At 44.3% G+C, this 19,725-nt stretch overlaps 1 protein-coding gene across 3 annotated transcripts in view; it reads left to right on the top strand.

Annotated features, from left to right (window-relative positions):
• The window catches only part of INTS1 (integrator complex subunit 1), a 114,509-nt gene that overhangs the window by 63,901 nt on the left and 30,883 nt on the right, over positions 1 to 19,725 (top strand). For all 3 annotated transcript variants that reach the window (XM_088452025.1, XM_088452026.1, XM_088452024.1), the window contains 11 exons: positions 3,497 to 3,608; positions 3,735 to 3,893; positions 4,932 to 5,078; positions 5,294 to 5,392; positions 6,433 to 6,557; positions 7,355 to 7,609; positions 8,287 to 8,446; positions 8,919 to 9,059; positions 15,416 to 15,596; positions 15,797 to 15,920; positions 16,958 to 17,088. In XM_088452025.1, coding sequence (XP_088308151.1) covers positions 3,497 to 3,608; positions 3,735 to 3,893; positions 4,932 to 5,078; positions 5,294 to 5,392; positions 6,433 to 6,557; positions 7,355 to 7,609; positions 8,287 to 8,446; positions 8,919 to 9,059; positions 15,416 to 15,596; positions 15,797 to 15,920; positions 16,958 to 17,088 — 1,634 coding nt within the window. The remainder of the gene's footprint in view (positions 1 to 3,496; positions 3,609 to 3,734; positions 3,894 to 4,931; positions 5,079 to 5,293; positions 5,393 to 6,432; positions 6,558 to 7,354; positions 7,610 to 8,286; positions 8,447 to 8,918; positions 9,060 to 15,415; positions 15,597 to 15,796; positions 15,921 to 16,957; positions 17,089 to 19,725) is intronic.

Raw genomic sequence — 19,725 nt, 5'->3', positions numbered from 1 at the left:
CTTAGTGGTTTTCAGGTTCCATATTCTGGAACTTATGGTACGGCCATTCTGTCCCCAGTCCTCTCGGCTGGTGTGGCCTCATTGACTGTGGTCTGCCCTCTTTGGATTTATGTGATCCGTTCAGGTTCCTTACGGAAATCGGACTCCTTATTGGTGGTCTGAGATTTCTGGTTTTCACAGGAAAGGATGGCCGGCCTATAACCAAATGTTGGCTTGGATGGCCTCGTAGGTCTTCCTCAGGGGCCTACCCATGGGTAGGCCTTCCTGTTGTTGATGCTTGTTTTTTCTCGGGCCATGTGACCCTCGTGTGCGGCTCGCTGTGGCGCCTCGGCTGTTTTGCCTTACTAGGTGGCCACGTGGTCTTCTGTCCACACCTTTTTAAGGTTCTAGGCATTGGTTTCCTTTGCCTCTCAGGATGTTTCTTTTTTGGCGACGGATTCTCCTCTCAGCACAGGAGCGTCCCCACCCTTGGTTGAACTGCTTTGGGACATCCCCAAGGTCAACCCTGTGGACCCCCTATGGACCCTGAAGTAGAAAACAAGAGATATGGTAAGAACTTACCTTTGTTATCTCTGTTTCTACGAAGTCCATAGGGTCCACAGGGCGCCCGCCCTGACGCACCTGGCTTCATATGGGCTGTGTGGCTGGTCACCGGTTTTCCGTCTCCCATTTCGGTGAGTATGGTTATTGAGTGTTCCAGTTTTCTCTCTCTTTTTCTCTCCTCCTCCGGCCTTTGGCTACTTACAAACTGAGGTGCCTCTGGCTTGGGGGTGGGGTTATAGGGAGAGGGGACCCAGTGCATCCTGGGAGCTAAAAGCTTTAACTGCGTGGTGCCCGGATTTGGTTCCCAACCTATACCCCAAGGTCAACCCTGTGGACCCTATGGACTTCGTAGAAACAGAGATAACAAATCTAAGTTCTTACCATATCTCTTGTTTTTGTACATACTGTTAAATCCTTTTCTCTGATTCTATCTGGGGAACACTTATGCTCAGATTTTGTTTGTTGGTTGGTTATTGCGGATTTGCTCTCACTGTGTTGTACACCATTGGTTTTGGGCTACTTTCTCTTTCATCCAATCAAAGGGACACTGGAACATGGGATGTTCAAAAGTTGCCCCTTGGAGAGGGTACTCTCAGAAAAAACTGAAAGGTAAGCCTTCTGTCTGAAACTAGCATCCATGGATGCGGATAACTGTAAAATTTATTGAAGGTGTGGACAGAGGACCAGGGTGCTGCACTACACGACTGCTGTGCATGAGCTCTGCCCAGGAAGCACTACGGAACTGAATACAAGACTGCCCGAGCCTCATGCAAGGCAAGGAAAGGCGATTTTCGAGGCAATGCCCTGAGCTCTGAAACACATCAGGCCAATGCTATGGCCATTGGAAAAACAAGCTTACCAGGTTAAAAACTTGCACTCACCTCATTCCAAAGGCTCGAACGGAGCCCTTTGAATGGCCAACAGGACCAGCTTCATATCTTGTGGAACCACTAAAGTGACAAAAGGAGGCTATTCCCACAAAACACCCTGCAAAAAAGTATTAACCTCCCGAAGGAGGGCCAAATGGCATTGAAAATAGCGCAGAAACCTGGACTTTCAGTGAACTCAGGTGGAGACTCATCACCAAACCATCCTGAAGGAAAGCAAGGAATTGGGAAAGGCGAAAAAGAGAAGTATGGAACACTTTCGTTTTACTCCACAGAATGTAAATGATCCACACTCTGTGGTAGTACCTAGCAGAAACAGATTTCCTGGCTCACAACATGGTCTGTGTGACACTGGAAGAAAACACTTTAGTTTTCAAGATCCTTTGTTCAATATGCCATTAAAATCAGCCGAGGAAAGTCTTGTTGTAGAAATGGACCTTACTGCAACAAATCCTAATGCAAGGGAAGGCATTGGTGTACAGGACCGCTGGGGCCTATCTTGAGCTACAAGGATCACTGGAATTCCCTGAGATCGGTTTAGTTTGCCAATGCCAGCCAACATTGGCAAGTGCGGAAATACATAAACCAGACTGAAGGAGCAGTCTTGGTGTTCACCGCAAAGCGTCCGGATCCCTGGAACGGGCACAAAACCGAGAAACCTTGGAGTTGTGACGAGAGGCTATGAGGTTCACCTCTGGCAGACCCCACCGCTGGACCAATTGGTGAAGACCTCTGGGAGAAGAGTCTCTTCTGGCAGGATCACATTCCTGCTAAGAAAATTTGCCTCTCAATTTTCCACCCCTAGTATGAGCACGGCTGATATTGGCGGCAGAAACACCTCCATCCAGGATAATATTTGAGTCGCCATTTCTCTGGCGCTCTAGGTTCTTCCCTGATGGCTGATACATGTTACCTAAGTGTCATTGTTCGATTGAATTCGTACCGGACAGACCGCAAGAAAAGACTGAGCCCCGGACTATGCAAGGTAGATGGCCCGGAGTTACAAAACATTGATGGAAAGTGAAGTCACCAGACCCCATGTGACAGTCTGTGCATAGGGACCGTGATTCCAAGTGTCCACAAGACAATTTAACCTCATGTTGGGTGCAAGTAAAAATATGGCCACTGTATCTCCCTTAGAATTAGCAGACTTCCTCTCGTCCACCATAAGGAAGACCGTAATAACCAGGAAGGTAGCTGAATTGCAGATTACACAGTTTACACACAGTTTACACACAGGACATCTAGCAAACAGCAATGCAACACACAGTTGAAAACTGATTGCATTGGTGTAACCATAGTACAGGTATCTATCAGAACAGCCATGCATAACACACACGGGGAATGCAGATAATGTAAAAGCCAGAATAATTAAGATGTAAACGAAAATAAATACTGAGGTACTTAGTCTTCCAGAGAGAGAGGCCAAGAGAGAGCAGCTGCAGAGGAGAGAAGCTAAGATCCGGAATTGTCTCCCAAGATTCTGGCTGAAGCTGCAACACAGAGGAATTTCAGCTCCTTTTTCTGGAAACAGTGTCAGCTACCTGGACTGCTTCACAGCAGGGGGGGGGGGCACTCAGTTAGCTTCTCCCCCGTGAAATATCTCCCTGCCACCGTACATACTTCCCCATAGGGGAAACAAATGGTTTAGCCCGTTCCTGGGCAGCCTGATCCTGCACGCTCCTCCTCCTGGGAAGAGGGAGCCACAGGGAAATTGGGAAAGTTGACGGCCGCCATGCTGAGACAGCATGGCAACTGTTACCCTCTAGAAGGGTCCTGGCGGAATGGAAACCTGGGCATGAGGAGCAGTGGAGTGAACAAAGTTCACTTCTTCAGCGGTCCAGCGGCAGCGCTGATTTCAGAGCCGCCAGATCTCCCGATGTGTGATGCTATTTATTGATATTTTCACCTGGTTACATGAGTCTTAGTTTCCAGTGGGAGCGAGGATTCAATTCTATTCAGCCGGAGGTTGCATATCATGTCTGAAAACTTGACCTTTTCACTACTACTCTTGTTGTGTACAATATTTCTCCACAACTCAGAGTGACTTATGTTTTTATTCACAGTCTGATCCTCAAGACCAGGTTTTCTTGCGCTGGGTTAGTGGAGAAACTGCCACAATGCACATATTGGTTGTCCATGCCATGGTTATTCTCCTAACTCTTGGACCTCCTCGTGGTAAGACTTGCTCAGCTCAATAAACTTTCATGAAACTCTGATCTTTAAACACTCTGAAGAGATACAATATATATATATTTTTCTTTTTTATTTGTTTTGATTTTTAATTCCTATCCATTGTGACAGGTCATAGTGACTTCTATCTCTTGCTGGACATTTGGTTTCCTGACAAGAAACCCCTTCCCACAGCATTCTTGGTGGACACATCAGAAGAAGCCTTACTGTTCCCTGATTGGCTGAAGCTCAGAATGATTCGCTCTGAGGTTCCACGTCTTGTTGACGCTGGTATGTTAAAGTCGTTTTGGGATAAAAATAAAATAAGTCACTAGTTGAGCCCAAGAACACTGTTTTTGTAAATTAATATTCTGCTCAGTCAGCAAAATCACACTCGCACAGTCGCAACAAACTTTATCAGACCTTTGCCAGAGAAGCTATATTAGATTATATGTTTTAATTTGCTTTGTGTAGATTTTAAGAAAGTTACAGTTGAAAAATGAAAATTCGTTTACAGACTGTTTTTCGAATTATTGACTTATGTTTCATGAATTACTTACAAACCTTCATGCAGATGTGTTATTTAGAGACTAACCTCAAACATATATTATTTCATTATTTCTAGTGCTGTGGAATATATGCAACCCCTTACAGCAGGGGTGGGGAACCTTTTATCTGCCGAGGGCCATTTAGATATATATAACATTATTTACGGGCCTGGTGCAGGCCACGCCCCCTCCATGTGATGTCGGACGGGGACATAATTGCCGGTGATTAAAGCAATGCCCAAAGCATCCTGAGCATGCTATAGGGAGCTGTAAGGGCAGCGGTGTGACCGCCTGAAGCATCCTAAGGACGCTCCACGTGGCACTGCTGCATAGATTCTGGCCGCAGGGCACCATTCTAGACACCCTGCTAGCCAGATGAGGCTAGCAGAAAAAAGCTCTGAGGGCCAGATCAAATGACTCCGGGGGCCTTATACGACCCCCGGGCCTGAGGTTCCCCATCCCTACCTTACAGGCTATGAGCAAATGTATGGGTTTGTGACTACTTCCCATTCTTTGGACTCTTTAATAATGTTAGACCTCAACTTCGGAGTATAGTCCTAAGTGCATCAGACTACCTCACTTGCACAAGGTTACATGTCCAAACTGTGAGATGATTGTTAAAATCTAAAAATTGACTGGGGGGCTTTGCGATTATGGGACAAAGACTAAAACGATGGCTCTCTGCCTGAAAAGATTGCTTTCCTTAAGTAAGTTATATCTGTGTAGAAATTGTTTAACAAACTGCAATAATCTAACTGGGTATGTTTCCATATGAACTCAGCATTATGTGACTTGGAGCCCCAGCAGCTGCTCCTTTTCGTCCAGTCTTTTGGGATCCCGGTGTCCAGTATGAGCAAACTGCTGCAGTATCTGGACCAAGCTGTGTCCCATGAGCCTCAGGCACTGGAGCAGAACATCATGGATAAGAGTGAGTGTATTGGCATTGGTGGAATCATCTATTCCCACCACCGATCGTGTTCTTGTAATAAAATGCATTTCACAATATATTGACACATTTTTTTTTTTTGTAAATAAAGAAGAGAAAAAGTATCCTCTATATTTTGGGAATCGCATATAAAAATACAGATGACATATTTAATTTCTGTCCTTTTAGACCTTTTTGTTTTTTAAATCCTTTTACAGATTACATGGCTCATCTAGTGGAGGTTCAACATGAGAGAGGTGCAACAGGGGGCCAGACTTTCCATACTCTGCTTACAGCCCTGATACCAGCGAGACGAGGTAGGTGATTTATCTATACACTGGCTCACACACCATAAAATCCATGCTCGCCATAGGGGGCATCTCACTGCCGGTGTCTACTGTTCTGATTCTTAAGCATCGCAGTTATATTCCACCATCTTTCTGCATAGCCCCTTTGTATTATCGTATTTGTACCATAAATAAAAACATGCATGAAGTGTCACAAAAGATCACCCTCTTCGCTATTCATCCTAAACATGGGTTTCATTATTTGGAATGCCTTACTTTGTTAGCTTCTACATGCTATATTGCACCTTTTGCTAAGTACATTGCTTTATATTTGTTCAGATCTTATCAGCTGTGCATTTATATCATCAGGTATACTTTATTTTTGCTTTCTTGATTTACCTTATTCCTGGATTTCACCACGTTCCCCACCAATGGCTGAATAGTTGCATGAAGTACCCTGGAATATTTTGACATTTTTACAAATTCCCCAATTATCTCCTTATGTCAGCAAAAGTTTAGTAAATCCCCCCCCCCCCCCCCTCATATTTTGACAAGCAATTGTACTATTTATATAGGAAACATAAGTGAAAAGAAGTGTATGCTGTAGGTTGAGAAAGCCTCTCCTCCTTTGCAGTGTGTCTTATGGTGCATACACACGGTCAGATCGGACAACGATAAAGATATTGTTGTCTGATCATCCTGCATGTGCATGTAATCGAACATCCAGCACAGCACCAACCCCTCGCGGGTCCCTATAGTAACCTTATCGATATCGACCAGGTTGGACTGCATGCACGGGCAATGGTCGTTATCTTTATCCATCCATGCCCGCGCATCGTCCGTCATTTGGGGCTTGGAAAGGGCTAAAAAATGGACGATCTAACGATAAACGATATCGTTATCGTTTATATTGTCCTGCTAAATCTGACCGTATGTATGCACCATTAGGCCGATCCAACATTTTCAATCATTCAGGTTTAAAGGGATAGTTGCTTGACATGTTATGATGACAGCATGGCCTTGCTTTGAGAGTCAGGGGGTTTAGATTCATATTGTCTTTGGGTTTGTAGAAAGCACAGACGTTGTGAAAAGGAAGCCCAGCACTGAAGCTCCCCAGGGGCAGGTGAGAGCTAGATGCCTCACTCAGATCCCAGTACTGGGTCCAGAGGATGACTTGGCTGGGATGTTTCTACAGGTAAGACAAGAACTCCTGCTTCACCATGTCCCTTGCCTAATGCCACTGACATTGTATTTCATATGAGGGGGAGTTGGCAGATTCAGGCAGCAATTTATAGTTTGAAGTACCCTTCAGTTACACACACGAGTGGCAGCTGTCTAGTTTTCTAAATCCATTCACCGGGAATTAATGATGTCACTGAAGGGTGCAACACATTGTCTGTACTCTCTGGAGTATTCGTTCAGCTCACAGAATTGCCGTCTCTAATTGTGAATACATTTCTACACAAACCATGAGTAGTAATTTAAAGATATGAACGTAGTTTGTTCAAGGTCTAGTTACCTTTAAGGGGGATATGTTCTAAGCCTAGGAGAGATATAAAGTGGAGAGAGGTAAAGCATCTCCAAATCAGCGCCTAACTGTCATGTTACAGACTCTATTTGAAAAATGACAGTTAGGAGCTGATTGGTTGGTACTTTATCACACTCCACTATCCCTCTCCAAGACTTAGTACACCTGAAATAAAACGTCCTACGTAAGATAAGTGTGTAGCAATTGCGGCTACAATTATTTAAGACCGCAGAGTGACGGAGGACACAAAAAATGCTTTACAGTTGATGACGGTGATAATAATAATAATCTTGGTATTCCAATACAGTTTAACAAAAATATGAAACATAAATTACAAATATTGAAAGATGTTCATGGCTCTCATATTGGATTAACAATTATGACATATAGTGCTAATGTGAAAAAAAAAAAAAAAAGATCTTCCTACCTTTTATACTATTTATGGGCGCTCTGTACCTTTTCAGCTTTTCCCCCTAAATCCAGACCCCCGATGGCAAAACTCGAATCCACGACCCATATCGTTGGCCCTACAGCAGGCATTGGGCCAAGAGTTGGCTCGTATCCGGCAGGGGAACACTCAGTTGACTGGTATCGCAGTTCGCCTGCTGCAAGCAGTGGCGGCTCTACTCAGCTCTCCTCACAGCGGTGCCCTTGTATTAGCCATGCACAGGAATCACTTCATCTCATGCCCGTTAATGAGGCAGCTCTATCAGTACCAGGTGAGTAATTCACTGCACCACAGATTCATAGAAAACTCTAGTCAACTAATAAACTGCGCCTTTCTTCTTCCTCCACTAGGGGGCACAGGGATTACTCTTATTATTAGCAGTTTCTTAACTAGCGCAGCATATTCCGTTGGGCTTTACAATTGGGTATAACGATAATAAAACAAAACTGTGTAATAGCAGACAGAAATAGATGTAGGAAGGCCCTGCTCTCACAAGCTTACAGTCTATAGGACTTAGTAATATTCATAAATTAAGCCCTTAAAGCAGTCATTTGCCAAATTTGAAATTTGGCGATTTATATGTATTTGAACAGGTTTTAGGGAGATTCATTTAGTCCTATCTTCCGTAATTATGACATGCACATTGGGGTATGAAGTGGAATTCAGCAGAATATTATATAACTTGGTTCGATCTAAAATATTGGCGGGGTGCATCTATACATTTAAAGTTTCCATGATGTATTAAAAAGTTTATAAATGTAAGATTCAACTCCATAAACTCCTTTCAAGCCAGGCAGCAATATATAGCACTAGAGGGCACTAAATACAACTTATTGGACAAATACATTATGAGAGTAAAACTTGTAATAAAGATCTATTAAAGTTAATCCTAAATTAGTACACAGACCAGCCTCTCATTGGAATATGTACCCATCTAAATCATTGCAGCGATGTGTGCCCCAGGATACTGCTTTCTCATCTCTATTCTTCAAAGTGCTAATGCAAATGTTACAGTGGCTGGACAGCCCGGGTGTGGAAGAAGGGCCTCTGCGCGCCCAGCTCAAGTCCTTTGCTGCACAATATTCATCAAAGCACAGGATCAGTGATGGTATGGAATTCATTTATTGAGATCAGTATCATTTTATTGCGATTTAACTGGCTTGTAATTTACACTTTTAAAGCACTTTCTATTTTCTCATTTTATTTGTTTGTAGATATGAATTTGAGGCGAATATTCAATTTTCGTGTTATGTTTTTGCTTGTTATTCCATTGAATTCCCAAACTGCCATATATATGTAGATTCACATGTCTCCTTGTTTTTTAGTCTGTGAATAGAGCTGGGGCAACTGCTGTCAATTCGTTCCAGTGCGGTTAGGGGAGGACTGGGAATAGATAAAGCGCTTGTTTGGCAACCCACTCTTTGAATGTATTTTCCATATGATTGCAATGTTGTCAGCATGCTGACTTTATAATCCTCTTCACATAATTCACATTACTTTTTCCATAGTGGGTGCAAATTTACTGTGAAAATCAAAACCTGTCTATTTCCATTAACTATCACTTAATCTGTCTCCCAAAGTGCGCAGTGGGTTCCTGCACTTGGCTGAAGCTCTTGCATTCTGTCAAGAACCAGATATGATCAATTCCACTTTGTGTGCTATCATTACAACTCTGAAGTCTGGCGATAAATGCAATGTGGAACCAGAACTGATCAGCAAAGGTAGGCAATATACCAATCATAAAATGTTATAGTGGTAGTGTCATATTGCTTACTTTTTTCATGATCCCAGCCATCCTTTGTTTTTGCTACTATTCGTAGACCTAACACATTTTCAATTGTGTAACACCCCTTTTCCACTGCCGCAATCACCTGGATTATTGCCGGGTCTACCCGGGTCATGGCTTAGTGGAAAAGGGTCTCAAAAAAATGAACCCGGGTACAGTGACCAAGGAATCCACCCAAGTAGCGGCCAGGTTTGGACATGGGAAGGATCCGGGTTTAGGGGCAGTGTAAACGTGTAACCTGGGTCGAACGAGCCGGGTCCCGTTTACAGCATGGGGAGATCCAGTTTTCCTGGTGCTTGGAGATGTCCTCTCCAAGCGCCGCAGAAGAGTTCCACCGCACACAGGTGCAGTGTGAACAGTGCCGACCCGGGAATAACCAGAGTCAGCGCAGCTGTATTAAAGGGGTCTGACCCGGATTGGAGCATGTTCAAAATCCCGAGTCGGACCTGGGATTTAGGTGGAAAAGGGGTATTACTGACTCATTCTCTTTAAATACTGTGTAAAAGGAAATTGTGTCTTCTTGAATGGACTTACAAAGACCCACTATTTAAAATAAAATTGTTGTTTGTTCTTGATAAGTCAAAAACCGTTGGTACCCCATGTTTCTTTAACGATTGTATAAAAATGATATAATCTTAATTGTATTAAAATAGAGGAAATGGAAACGAGAGAAGTTTGAGGGGGAGGAGGGGCTAATGGTTGGGGAAGTAATCTGGAAGCCGACTGCCTAAATACCGGCAACCGACTTCCCGACTGTCATATCCCGGCAAGGGTGAAATGCCGGGCGTCTAGATGTAGACGCCCGCATTTCCCCGATGCGCGGGAGACCGGCGCCCGGCATCCCGATCGTAGGGATGCCGGGCGCCGCGAGCGGACAGCCGCGGGGGGGAGGCTTAGGTTTAGGACTCTGCTCTTGTTGGGCTGCCGCTGACGGGAATCGTATTTCATACCCATTCCAAAGGTTGAGTACCTACTGCAGTAAGAGTGTTCACAAAAGAGGATTAAACATTGATGAGTAACAGGTCTTGGGATGAGAGAAATGCGTGGTTAAGCGAGATACAGATGTGTCCTCATACATCTAGCCTCCTTGCGCGTTAAACAGCCCTTCTAGTCGCACCATGCCGTGGCATGCCTCAGTACCGCTGAGTGTCTTTTCGTGTGAGTTTCTACTTTCTAATGCATTTTATGCGCACATGTGATGTGAATAGGATGTACAAGCAGCTTCTGCTGATTAAAATTATATGAGGCATGTCTATGTTCTGTGTGCGACTGACTCTGTAACGTAGCAATTCGCATAAGCTGCTTGAGCATCCTATTCACATCGCTGTGCAAATAATACGCATTTCAAAGTAAAAGGTTGCATGAAAAGACGACCGTAGCGCACAGAGGATAGATGTATGTGGACACATCTGTACATATGTAGAGTGAAGCAAAATTGTGGAGAGTATTATAGGTAAATGGTAATAGCATTTTATCCTTAGAGGTAGAGGAACAAGGGTTAACAGATTGTTGAAGATGAGGTTGTATAGTTGTGTGATTAAGCCTGGCAGTGGCATTCATAATGGACTAAAGAAAGATAATCTGCAGAAGAGAAAACCAGAGAGAAGATTATTACAATAATCTAACTGAGTTATGAGTTATCCACTGCTCCTGGTTCCCAGAGAGAAAAGTACTCTGTCACAGATCCAGTGTGTGACCATGGACCTCAGAGCACCTTGATCTGTTGGTATGTGGTCCTGTAGGCAGCCCAGTCTCACATTGATATAGAGTATTCTGGGAAAAAACTGTCCCTTAGACAGCTAGGTCTGGCCTGGACCTTGGAGGAGGTTTCTTCTTTAAAACTCCAACTTGGCAAGAAAAGCAGCCTTTATTCCCCAGATGGCCATTTTACCATGAAATTCATAGGGGACACTTGCTGCAGGGGCTTAGACTGCTGGCTTTCACTTCACTTGTGTTCTCCTGCCTGATTGGGAAGTGAATCTTTTCCTTGTTGAGCACTGTCTGTCACCTGACTTTGCTGTGGAGTCTTTCTCTCTCTCTTGGGATTGAGTAGGTCTACCTATTTTGGTAACTCTGCAATTACTGCAAAAGCAACTCTGAAAAGCAGACTACATGACGGCACCCCTCCCCACTAAGTACAGACTAATGAAGGTTTGTTTATTGCTGTCTCGAAATAAATAAGCTTCAGTGAGTATGAGGTATTATAGAAGGAGGTTCTATTCTCAACCCACTAGACCACCCCCACAGACGTTTTTTTGCTACGTCCCTTGCAAAAGGCGAGTTCAACTGAGTACCCCTTCAAGGGTCCATACAGTACTTTCTTTGGTCCAGAGTCCCTTGTTCCAAAGGTACAGGAAGGATTTTAATTCACGTGGTTCCTGATTCAGATACCAAATTTTTCTTTTGGCCCATTCTTAATCTTAAGATTCTGAATTCACACCTTTGGTTCCCCAGGATTCAGGATTGAGTCATTTCAGTTCAGTGATCATCCCTTTAGACTGCACATGGCCATGAGTGTGTTCACAAAGATAATGGCATTTTGTGTTTGCGGTTGAAAGAGGTGTTGGTTATTGCATACCTGCATGACCCACAAGAGAGAATCCAGACCCATCTGTAGCTGACTATGAAGATGTTAGAGGCTCAAAGCTGGGTAATAAATTAGCCCAAGTTGAGCATATTAGCACCTGAAATTTTTTGGTCGGATTTTCAATACCAGATTTTTCTGTGTGTTTTTGCCAGAGGGCAGCTCCTTATAACATCCTAGGCCTAAGAGCCTTTCTCAATATTCAGCTAAAAGCGGTCTCCTTCCTTTGGGGCAGATCCCTTCTGATTTAGTCTTGACAATTCCACAGCCGTGGCACACATAATCCACCAGAAGGAACCTGAAGTTCCTTGACGATGGCAGAGAAAAAGTTCTCCACTGGGTAGAGAGGTATGTTCAAGCTGTATCGCCGCCTGGGTGAACCACAATTTTCAAATTTTGGGGGCTAGGACCAGGAATACTTAGGCAGTCAAATTAGGGTAACTTCCCCCAAAGATTGTCATGCTTCTTTGAGTGCTCAAAAAAGTCTTGGGGGAGGGGGGGGGGCAATTATTCTGGTGTATCCAGACTGGCCCAAAAAATCGTGGGGTATTGACGTGCTAAGCATGGTGTCAGGACCCTCATGGAGACTGCCTGGCAGGGCAGATCTTCTAAGTCAAGGACCCTTTTTCCATCCAGACTTAGACCTGTTGATTTAACAACATGGCTGTAGATCAGGGGTGGGGTACCTTTTTTATGCCGAGGGCCATTTTGATATACAGTATATAACATTATTCACGGGCCTGGTGCAGGTCACGCTTCCTCCGTGTGATGTCACACGGGGACGAGGCCAAAATCACCAGTGAACACAGCAATGCCTGGAACATCCTGAGGATGCTACAGGGAGCTGTAAGGGCAGCGGTGTGACCGTATGAAGCATCCTAAGGACGCTCCAGGCGTCAGTACTGCATAGATTCTGGCCGCAGGGTTCCATTCTAGGCACCCTGCTATCCAGATGAGCTAGCAGAAATAAAGCTCAGAGGGCCACACCAAATGACTCCGGGGGCCTTATACGGCCCATTGACCTGGGGTTCCCCATCCCTACTGTAGATCCACCAGTCTAATAGGTTTTCTGACTTTGTCATTCAGATAACGATCAAGGCCAAAAAAAGCAGTTAATCCGCAAATAATTACTTCTACTGGGAAATTGTCTTGATGGTAACAGTTCTGATTAGCGTTTATTGTATTTTATTTTATTTAGTTTATTACTGTATTAGAATGCAGCTACATGTCTATGTTTAAATTGGGTGTGAATACTTTGAACATTCCTGGTACTTCCCCCTAAACTTTCATTGTCTCATGGGGATGTGAGTTTGACATGACTGGTGTAGAGAATACTCTAAAGATCTATGACAAGTTTGCATTACATGGATTTCTGTGTGGGAGGCCCTTTTCATGTGATTGGAGGAGATAAGGGGTTTGGTCAGCCATCAGAGAGTTGTGGCTAGCCAGCACAAAGGGAATTGGCCAACCATTAGAACGTACATGCAAAGAACAGGGAATTTATAAAATAGGGGACAGGGATGTGCCAGGACCATCCACTTTGATTGGTAAGAGCATGGCTAATGGTTTTGTAGATTCCATAGAAACAAACCAACCATGATCCTGCTCCAAGTACTGACCTCTAGAGGAGTGGGTGGGGCCCTTAGGCAGTGGGGCCCATCGGGAATTTCCCCTGTACTCCTCTGGGCCAATCTGACCCTCATTAATGGAGATAGTAAAGCTGGCCACACACTAGACCAACTTACATCCAACCAGCCAACTAGTTGATTGGTTGGAATGAAAATCTGGTAAGGTATGAAAGCAAATGACAATCAGCAATTTGTTCCCAATGCCGGAAAATGGACAAAAACTGTTGCTGGAACAAATTGTTTAGATCAAACATTTAACTCGTCTGAACGACCATTTTCATCTGTTTTCTGGCATTTAGGAGTAAATTACTGATCATCATTTACTCCCAATCCTTACCAGATTTTCATTCCAATCAATCAACTAGTTGGATGAAACTTGGTCTAGTGTGTGGCCAGCTTAAGAAAAGGAGAATAGAGAATGTGAGTATTTGGAAAGTGCACAGACCATAGATCAAACAAGTTGATATCACAATCAATAGGTGTGTTGGACCACAGCAGGTGACTAATGGATAGTCAGAAAGAGGAGTTGGGATTGTTAATAGGAATGTTAAAATCTCTAAGAGTAAGTAAGATGTGTAGGAATTATCAGGGAAATATAATACAGGGTCAGGAGGCAATGGATGACAGTTACCCAAATAGGTGAAAAAAGGCGAGCAACATGAACATAAAACGAAAGAGAATGAAAGAGGTGGGAGTACAGCTTAGGGGAGTGGGCTATTGTGGCTGAGAATAGGTGAGAAGACAGGGTTGTCCTGGCATTAGGATAATATCACCAGTAAAATTAGTAGACTCGATACAGAAACTAAATGAAAGATTTGTATTAACAAACAAGGAGGTGGGATTGGGACATGTGATCGGAAGCAGTATTAGCTGACGGCCTCAGTGGATGAGTGAACCATTTAGTGATGTATCAAACAAACTTACCTTAGAGAGAAGACCAGAGCCTAATATAGGGTGAAAACAAAAAAACGGAGGTTCATTGAAAGTTGAATGAAAGTTGAAGTAAACAGGTGGTGTCTGATATACTGTACTCAGCTATGATAACCAAACTGTGGCTGAGTTTGACTGTAGATAGACAAGTTCCTTATCCAATTTCTGTGTTTAGTTGGCATTTAAATTTGAAGATATTATTTTTGTTTAGGAAATTGTCTTCCCATGCTAAGGCTAAATTTCTGGGGCTGTTGGATGAAAAACACAGAGCTAAAGTCCTTTGGAAACCAATTACCTTTGCAGGATTTAACATTTTTAACAAGAAAACAGAGAAGCCTGTAGGTGCAGTGAGAAGTAAATCTTAAACTGGCCACACATCTAAAGATTATCTTTCCAACCAGCCAACTAGTTGATTGGTTGGAATGAAAATATGGTAATGTATGACAGCAAATGACAATCAGCAATTTGCTCCCAAATGCCGGAAAATGGACAATTTCTGTTGTTTGAACAAATTGTTTAGATCAAACATTTAACAAACTGACGACCATTTTCATCTGTTTTCTGGCATTTAGGAGCAAATTGCTGATCATCTCCCATACGTTACCAGATTTTCATTCCAATCAATCAACTAGTTGGCTGGTTGGACAGATAATCTTTAAATGTATGGCCAGCTTTACTCTAACCAGTGACCAGAGACTTATTGTAGTTTGCATTTGGCATAGGTAAAGTGTCCATTTAATCATATTCTCACGTATAGCATATGGCGCAGTAAAACCAGAGCTGGCATCTCACAATTTTTAACAGACAGCGCAAGTGTCATACGCTTCTGAGTCTTTTCTCACCAAAAGATGAGTTGGTGTTACTGGGCAACAATGGTACATTCACAAATAAGAGAAACGCCCCATGGGACAGATTTGTGCATGCACAGTGCACATCATTTTCAGATGCATCTTCTGCACCAGTGCCGTTACTAGTGAGGTTGGCCGCTCACTCCGCCAGAAGCGTTGTGGTTGCAAAGGTCATACGACTCATATTCAATATTCTTATTTTTTTGCATTTTGTTTAGATTTAAAATGACTATAGGCCCGCATATTACTGAGCAGGGGAAACTAATTACAGTGTGCTGCCACTTTTTTTTTTTTTTTTTAGTTCTCCAAGGACTGATTGAAGCAAAATCTCCCTATCTGGAAGAGTTTCTGACCGTCCTGCTCTCCATAACAATAGAGACCACCTCACGGTTTCCGGCCACTGGCCCGGTTGCTGTAGTGAGCTCTCTGCTACTGCAGGAGCAAGAGGAGGTGCCAGGGATGAAGGGAAGCGAGAGCAGCAGGTACATCTTCTTCATTGTACGGTCTCTTTATCTGTTACTGGTTGTCTGTAAGAGGTTTGTCGCCTTTAACTGTTCCAAAAAAAAAAAAACTAGGACACAGTCATTTAATGGATCACGTTTGAAGTTTAAGATACAGACAATGAGTAATGTTGGCGGGAGTGTGTGAAAAGCCGTTAGTAGACTAATTTTTGTCTTTACAGCTCTGAAGCAGCTCGTGCCAGACACTCCTCTGGTCTCCTTATCGACTGGCTGGACTTGTTAGATCCTGAAGTTATTAGCAGCTGCCCTGACCTGCAGCAGAGGCTGTTATTTTCATGGAACAAGGTAAACTGTCATTCTACATATGTCATGCAAATTGCTGTAGTGGCATTGGGATGTAGTCATTAGGATGATGTTGGCATGCACCATGTCGACATTCTCAGATTGTTAGTGTTCCTGTTAGGCTGTTTTAGCAAGGTGCCACGGCCTGCCCGATCTTAAAACTGTGAAATGCGCTCTGCTGAAACAGCTTGCTGGGTGTGCCGGCTGCTGTCTCTAGCCGCGGGCCGAAGTGTCCCGCGATTGGGAAAAGTTACAGAGAAACGCTCACCGTCTGGTGAATAGATTCCGTGCGCATGCATGGCCGACATCTTTTCACCCTGCAGGGAGAGCTTTGGGGTTGGCCAGTATCTCTGTGAGTGCTGTGTACTCCCTCTTACAGCGATGAAAAGGGGGGGGAGGCATGTCTTAAGCACGCGCCCCCTTTCCGAGTGACCATGCCCCTTTTTTCAGGCGCAGAAGTGCCCATTTTCACGCCAGACGCCCTGCCCCTTTCCGGCCCTGGCGTGAACACTGAATGTCGATGTGTGAAATGTCGACATTTTCAGAATGTCGGCATGAGGGTTAGGCTGTGGGAAGGGGGGGTCAGGGTTAGGAACTAGAGGGAGGGTTAGTGGCAGGGATTAGGACTGAAGCCAGTGTTTTCGCCGGACGCCAATCCATCAGATGACTCCGCCAGAAGTGCCCTCACATGATGGCTGGGACCCAGAAGACGCCACTGTAACAGTCAAAAGCAGGTAAGTCACCGCTGGGCTACCTGGGGCGATATGTTGTCATTTCATCGGTGTCTACGTGATGAATGTTGTTATAAGAAAACACACCCGTGGCAATGGTGTAAGATAAAATGTTCTCTTTTTATTGGTCACAATTAGACTAAGGTAAGAATCCACAAACCCATCTGCGATTCCCCCAGCTTTTAGTGTGACCAAATTACAATAGTCTAAAAATGTTCATAAGATAGAACTCGTGGCTTTTGTGATGGAGCAAGCTGTAGTCGGTGATTACATCCATGTATATTTATTTGTGTTTGTTGTTTTCTCTAGGTGAAAGGTTCCTCAAGGTCACAGGCTCCTTCCTTCCGACCCTATATTCTGGCCCTTTTAACACATCAGTCAAATTGGAGCACATTACATCAGTGCATTGGCATCCTTTTAAGCAAACATCGAGAACAGAGGTGAATATTACAGTTTTACTGTGTAATTAAAATGTATAATGGAGCAGGAAAGAGCCAAAACATGTTCACATGGTATTGTCTTAGATATGTGTGTCACTATACTCTTTGTCCTGACAGTTAGGGATACATTTCAAAGATCAAGATAATGCCCTAAAGGGTTTCCCCAAAAGTTGAGCTCAATAGGGGTAAGGCCATGTGCCCACAGCTGTATTTGTTTCCATCCACCTCCATTCAGGTCTTTATGGGAGAGGAAAGCTCATTGGTCTCAGTGAAAATACATGAGTTCAGTACACACAGGTACTTTACAGAGGATGATGATAGAAGAGGAATGGGAGAAATTACAATGTGTAGTCCTAGACGGGCACAGGCAGTGGGGGCATGGATTTGTTTGTGCCATGGCTGGACAAAATTAGTATGGGTGCAACTGGCAGGAAGAGCAACTTTCTTCCCCAGAAGTAGGTTCATACTATAGGGTTTCTCCAGCCTACATCCTCCTGCATCACAGTTTATTGCTGTCCAAAGTTCATAGGGATCCGACATGAAGAGCAGGACCTTACACTGAATGGTCAAGGCATTATCGGGAGCAGATGTATCTGCAGGTTCTGAGAGGTCAGGGTTTTAGTCTTTATTTCGAAGCAGGGTGGCTCTTTTCATGCTGTAAGCTTATGACACTCTTCTGCAAATAAAGCATTTTCAGATGCAATCATTGAGGTACTTGGTTCAAGTCCGAGGGCAAGAGAACTTCCTGGCATCACTGGGCACACATTTACTCATCCCAATTCACCAAGAATCCTTAAAGTACTTGCATTTCGTCTTCAAGGGGGCTCATTTCTATTTACGAGCCCTCCCTTTATGGCTGACTTTTGCTCCTTGTATGTTCAAAAAGACATGGCATCAGTGTTGGCCCTCTTTTGACCTATTCTGGGAAAGATAATAGTTAACTCCTTTTAATATGTCTGGCTTTTAGAAGGAAAAACTTTCCCCCATGTGTCCCCAAATAGGATTTAAAGAAATCCTGCCCCGTCCCCCGCACCTCATCATTCCTGTTTACCATTGTCCTTACTAATGCGCCCATGTGCACTTGAAAATCTGTATCTACATCCATCAGTCCTCCAGTCTCCATTCAAAAAAATAAGAGGGGAGACAGTATTTCTTCTTCAGGGTCCATAGGGCTCCACAGGGAGACAATGGGGTGTAGGTGGGACTTGGAGGACCGGTCACCAACAGCAAAGCTTTTCAATCCCAGGATGCTCCGTTTCTTCTCCCTATACCCCGCTCACAGCGTGAGGGCAACTCAGTTTCATTGGTGTTCGGCAGGAGCTGGATCACCGTTTTAACAGGGGGCTGCTATTAAGCACCCTAAGCTTATTTTTATGATTTAATTTTAGTTTCATTTATTCTACTATTACTCTTCCTGCTATGGCTACGGGCTGGGTGGCTAAGGCCACTGAGAGTTGGGCAGAGGCCCTAGAAGAGACATCTCCCACTGATGTTTCGAGGGAACAGCTGTCCTACATATCTCACATTAGAGATGCAGCCTCCTATTTGGGTGAAGCAGCTATGGATATGGCTCTCCTAGCCACCAAGGCATCTGCCACTTCTGTAGTAGCCCACCGTGTTGTTTGGCTCCGCTCATGGAAGGCAGATGTGGACTCTGCCTTATTCAGGGTAGATCCTGTTTGGCCCAGAATTGGACAAAATTGTGACTACCTTGGCAGCTTTCAAGACAGCATTCCTGCCCTCTGCATATAATGCGAAGCCTCGGACGTCATCCTTTCATCCTCAAGGAAAAGCTAAAGGTCAGTCCTGTCAAAGGCATCAAGCATCAACTAAGGCTTCCCAGCCTAGGCCTGAACATACCTGGGCTACTAGACCTCCACCTACCAAATCTGAGGACAAGCCTTCAGCCTCACGGGGCGGGCCTCTCCCTGGGGGCTCTCAGGGTGGGGAGGCCAACTTCTTCAATTCACCCAATTCTGGAATCAGATCACAACAGACGCTTGGGTAAGGGAAGTGGTCTCCCATGGATATGCCCTCTCCTTCCTGAGGCGACCCCCCCAGCAGTTCTTCTGCACAGGCCTTCCATCGGACCCACGCAAGGCCCTGCTGCTCCAAGGCCATTCAGGCCTTACTGCTCTCCGGAGTAATGATTCCGGGCCCCTCCTCACAGCGAGGGAATGGCTATTATTCTACCCTTTTCTTAGTTAAGAAGCCCAACGGGTCTCATTGGCCTATCCTCAACCTCAAGTCTCTGAACAAGTTTTATCAGGATGCCCAGGTTTCGTATGGAAACCCTCTGCTCTCTTATCCAGGCTATGGAGCCTGGGGACTTTATGGTGTCTCTGGACATTTAGGACGCTTACCTACATGTATACCTAATAGCGCCTTCTCATCAACAATATCTCCTGTTTGCTATACTACAGCAACATTACCAATATCAGGCTCTGCCTTTTGGCCTTTCAACGGCTCCTTGGGTCCTTACCAAGATCATGGCAGTTATTGAGGCCTATCTTCGTCATCAAGGGATCAGACTGCTCCCATACTTAGAAGATCTCTAGCTGTTGGCCAGCTCCCCAGAAATTCTTCTTCGCCATCTACAAGTAACCATTGCCTTTCTACAAACACACGGTTGGCTGA

The sequence above is a fragment of the Taudactylus pleione genome, unplaced genomic scaffold, assembly GCF_031769625.1.
Source record: "Taudactylus pleione unplaced genomic scaffold, aTauple2 ptg000032l, whole genome shotgun sequence".
In the NCBI taxonomy this organism is placed as follows: domain Eukaryota; kingdom Metazoa; phylum Chordata; class Amphibia; order Anura; family Myobatrachidae; genus Taudactylus; species Taudactylus pleione.
The sequence above is the reverse complement of the archived record's forward strand: the minus strand, read 5'-3'. Positions and strand labels throughout refer to the sequence as shown.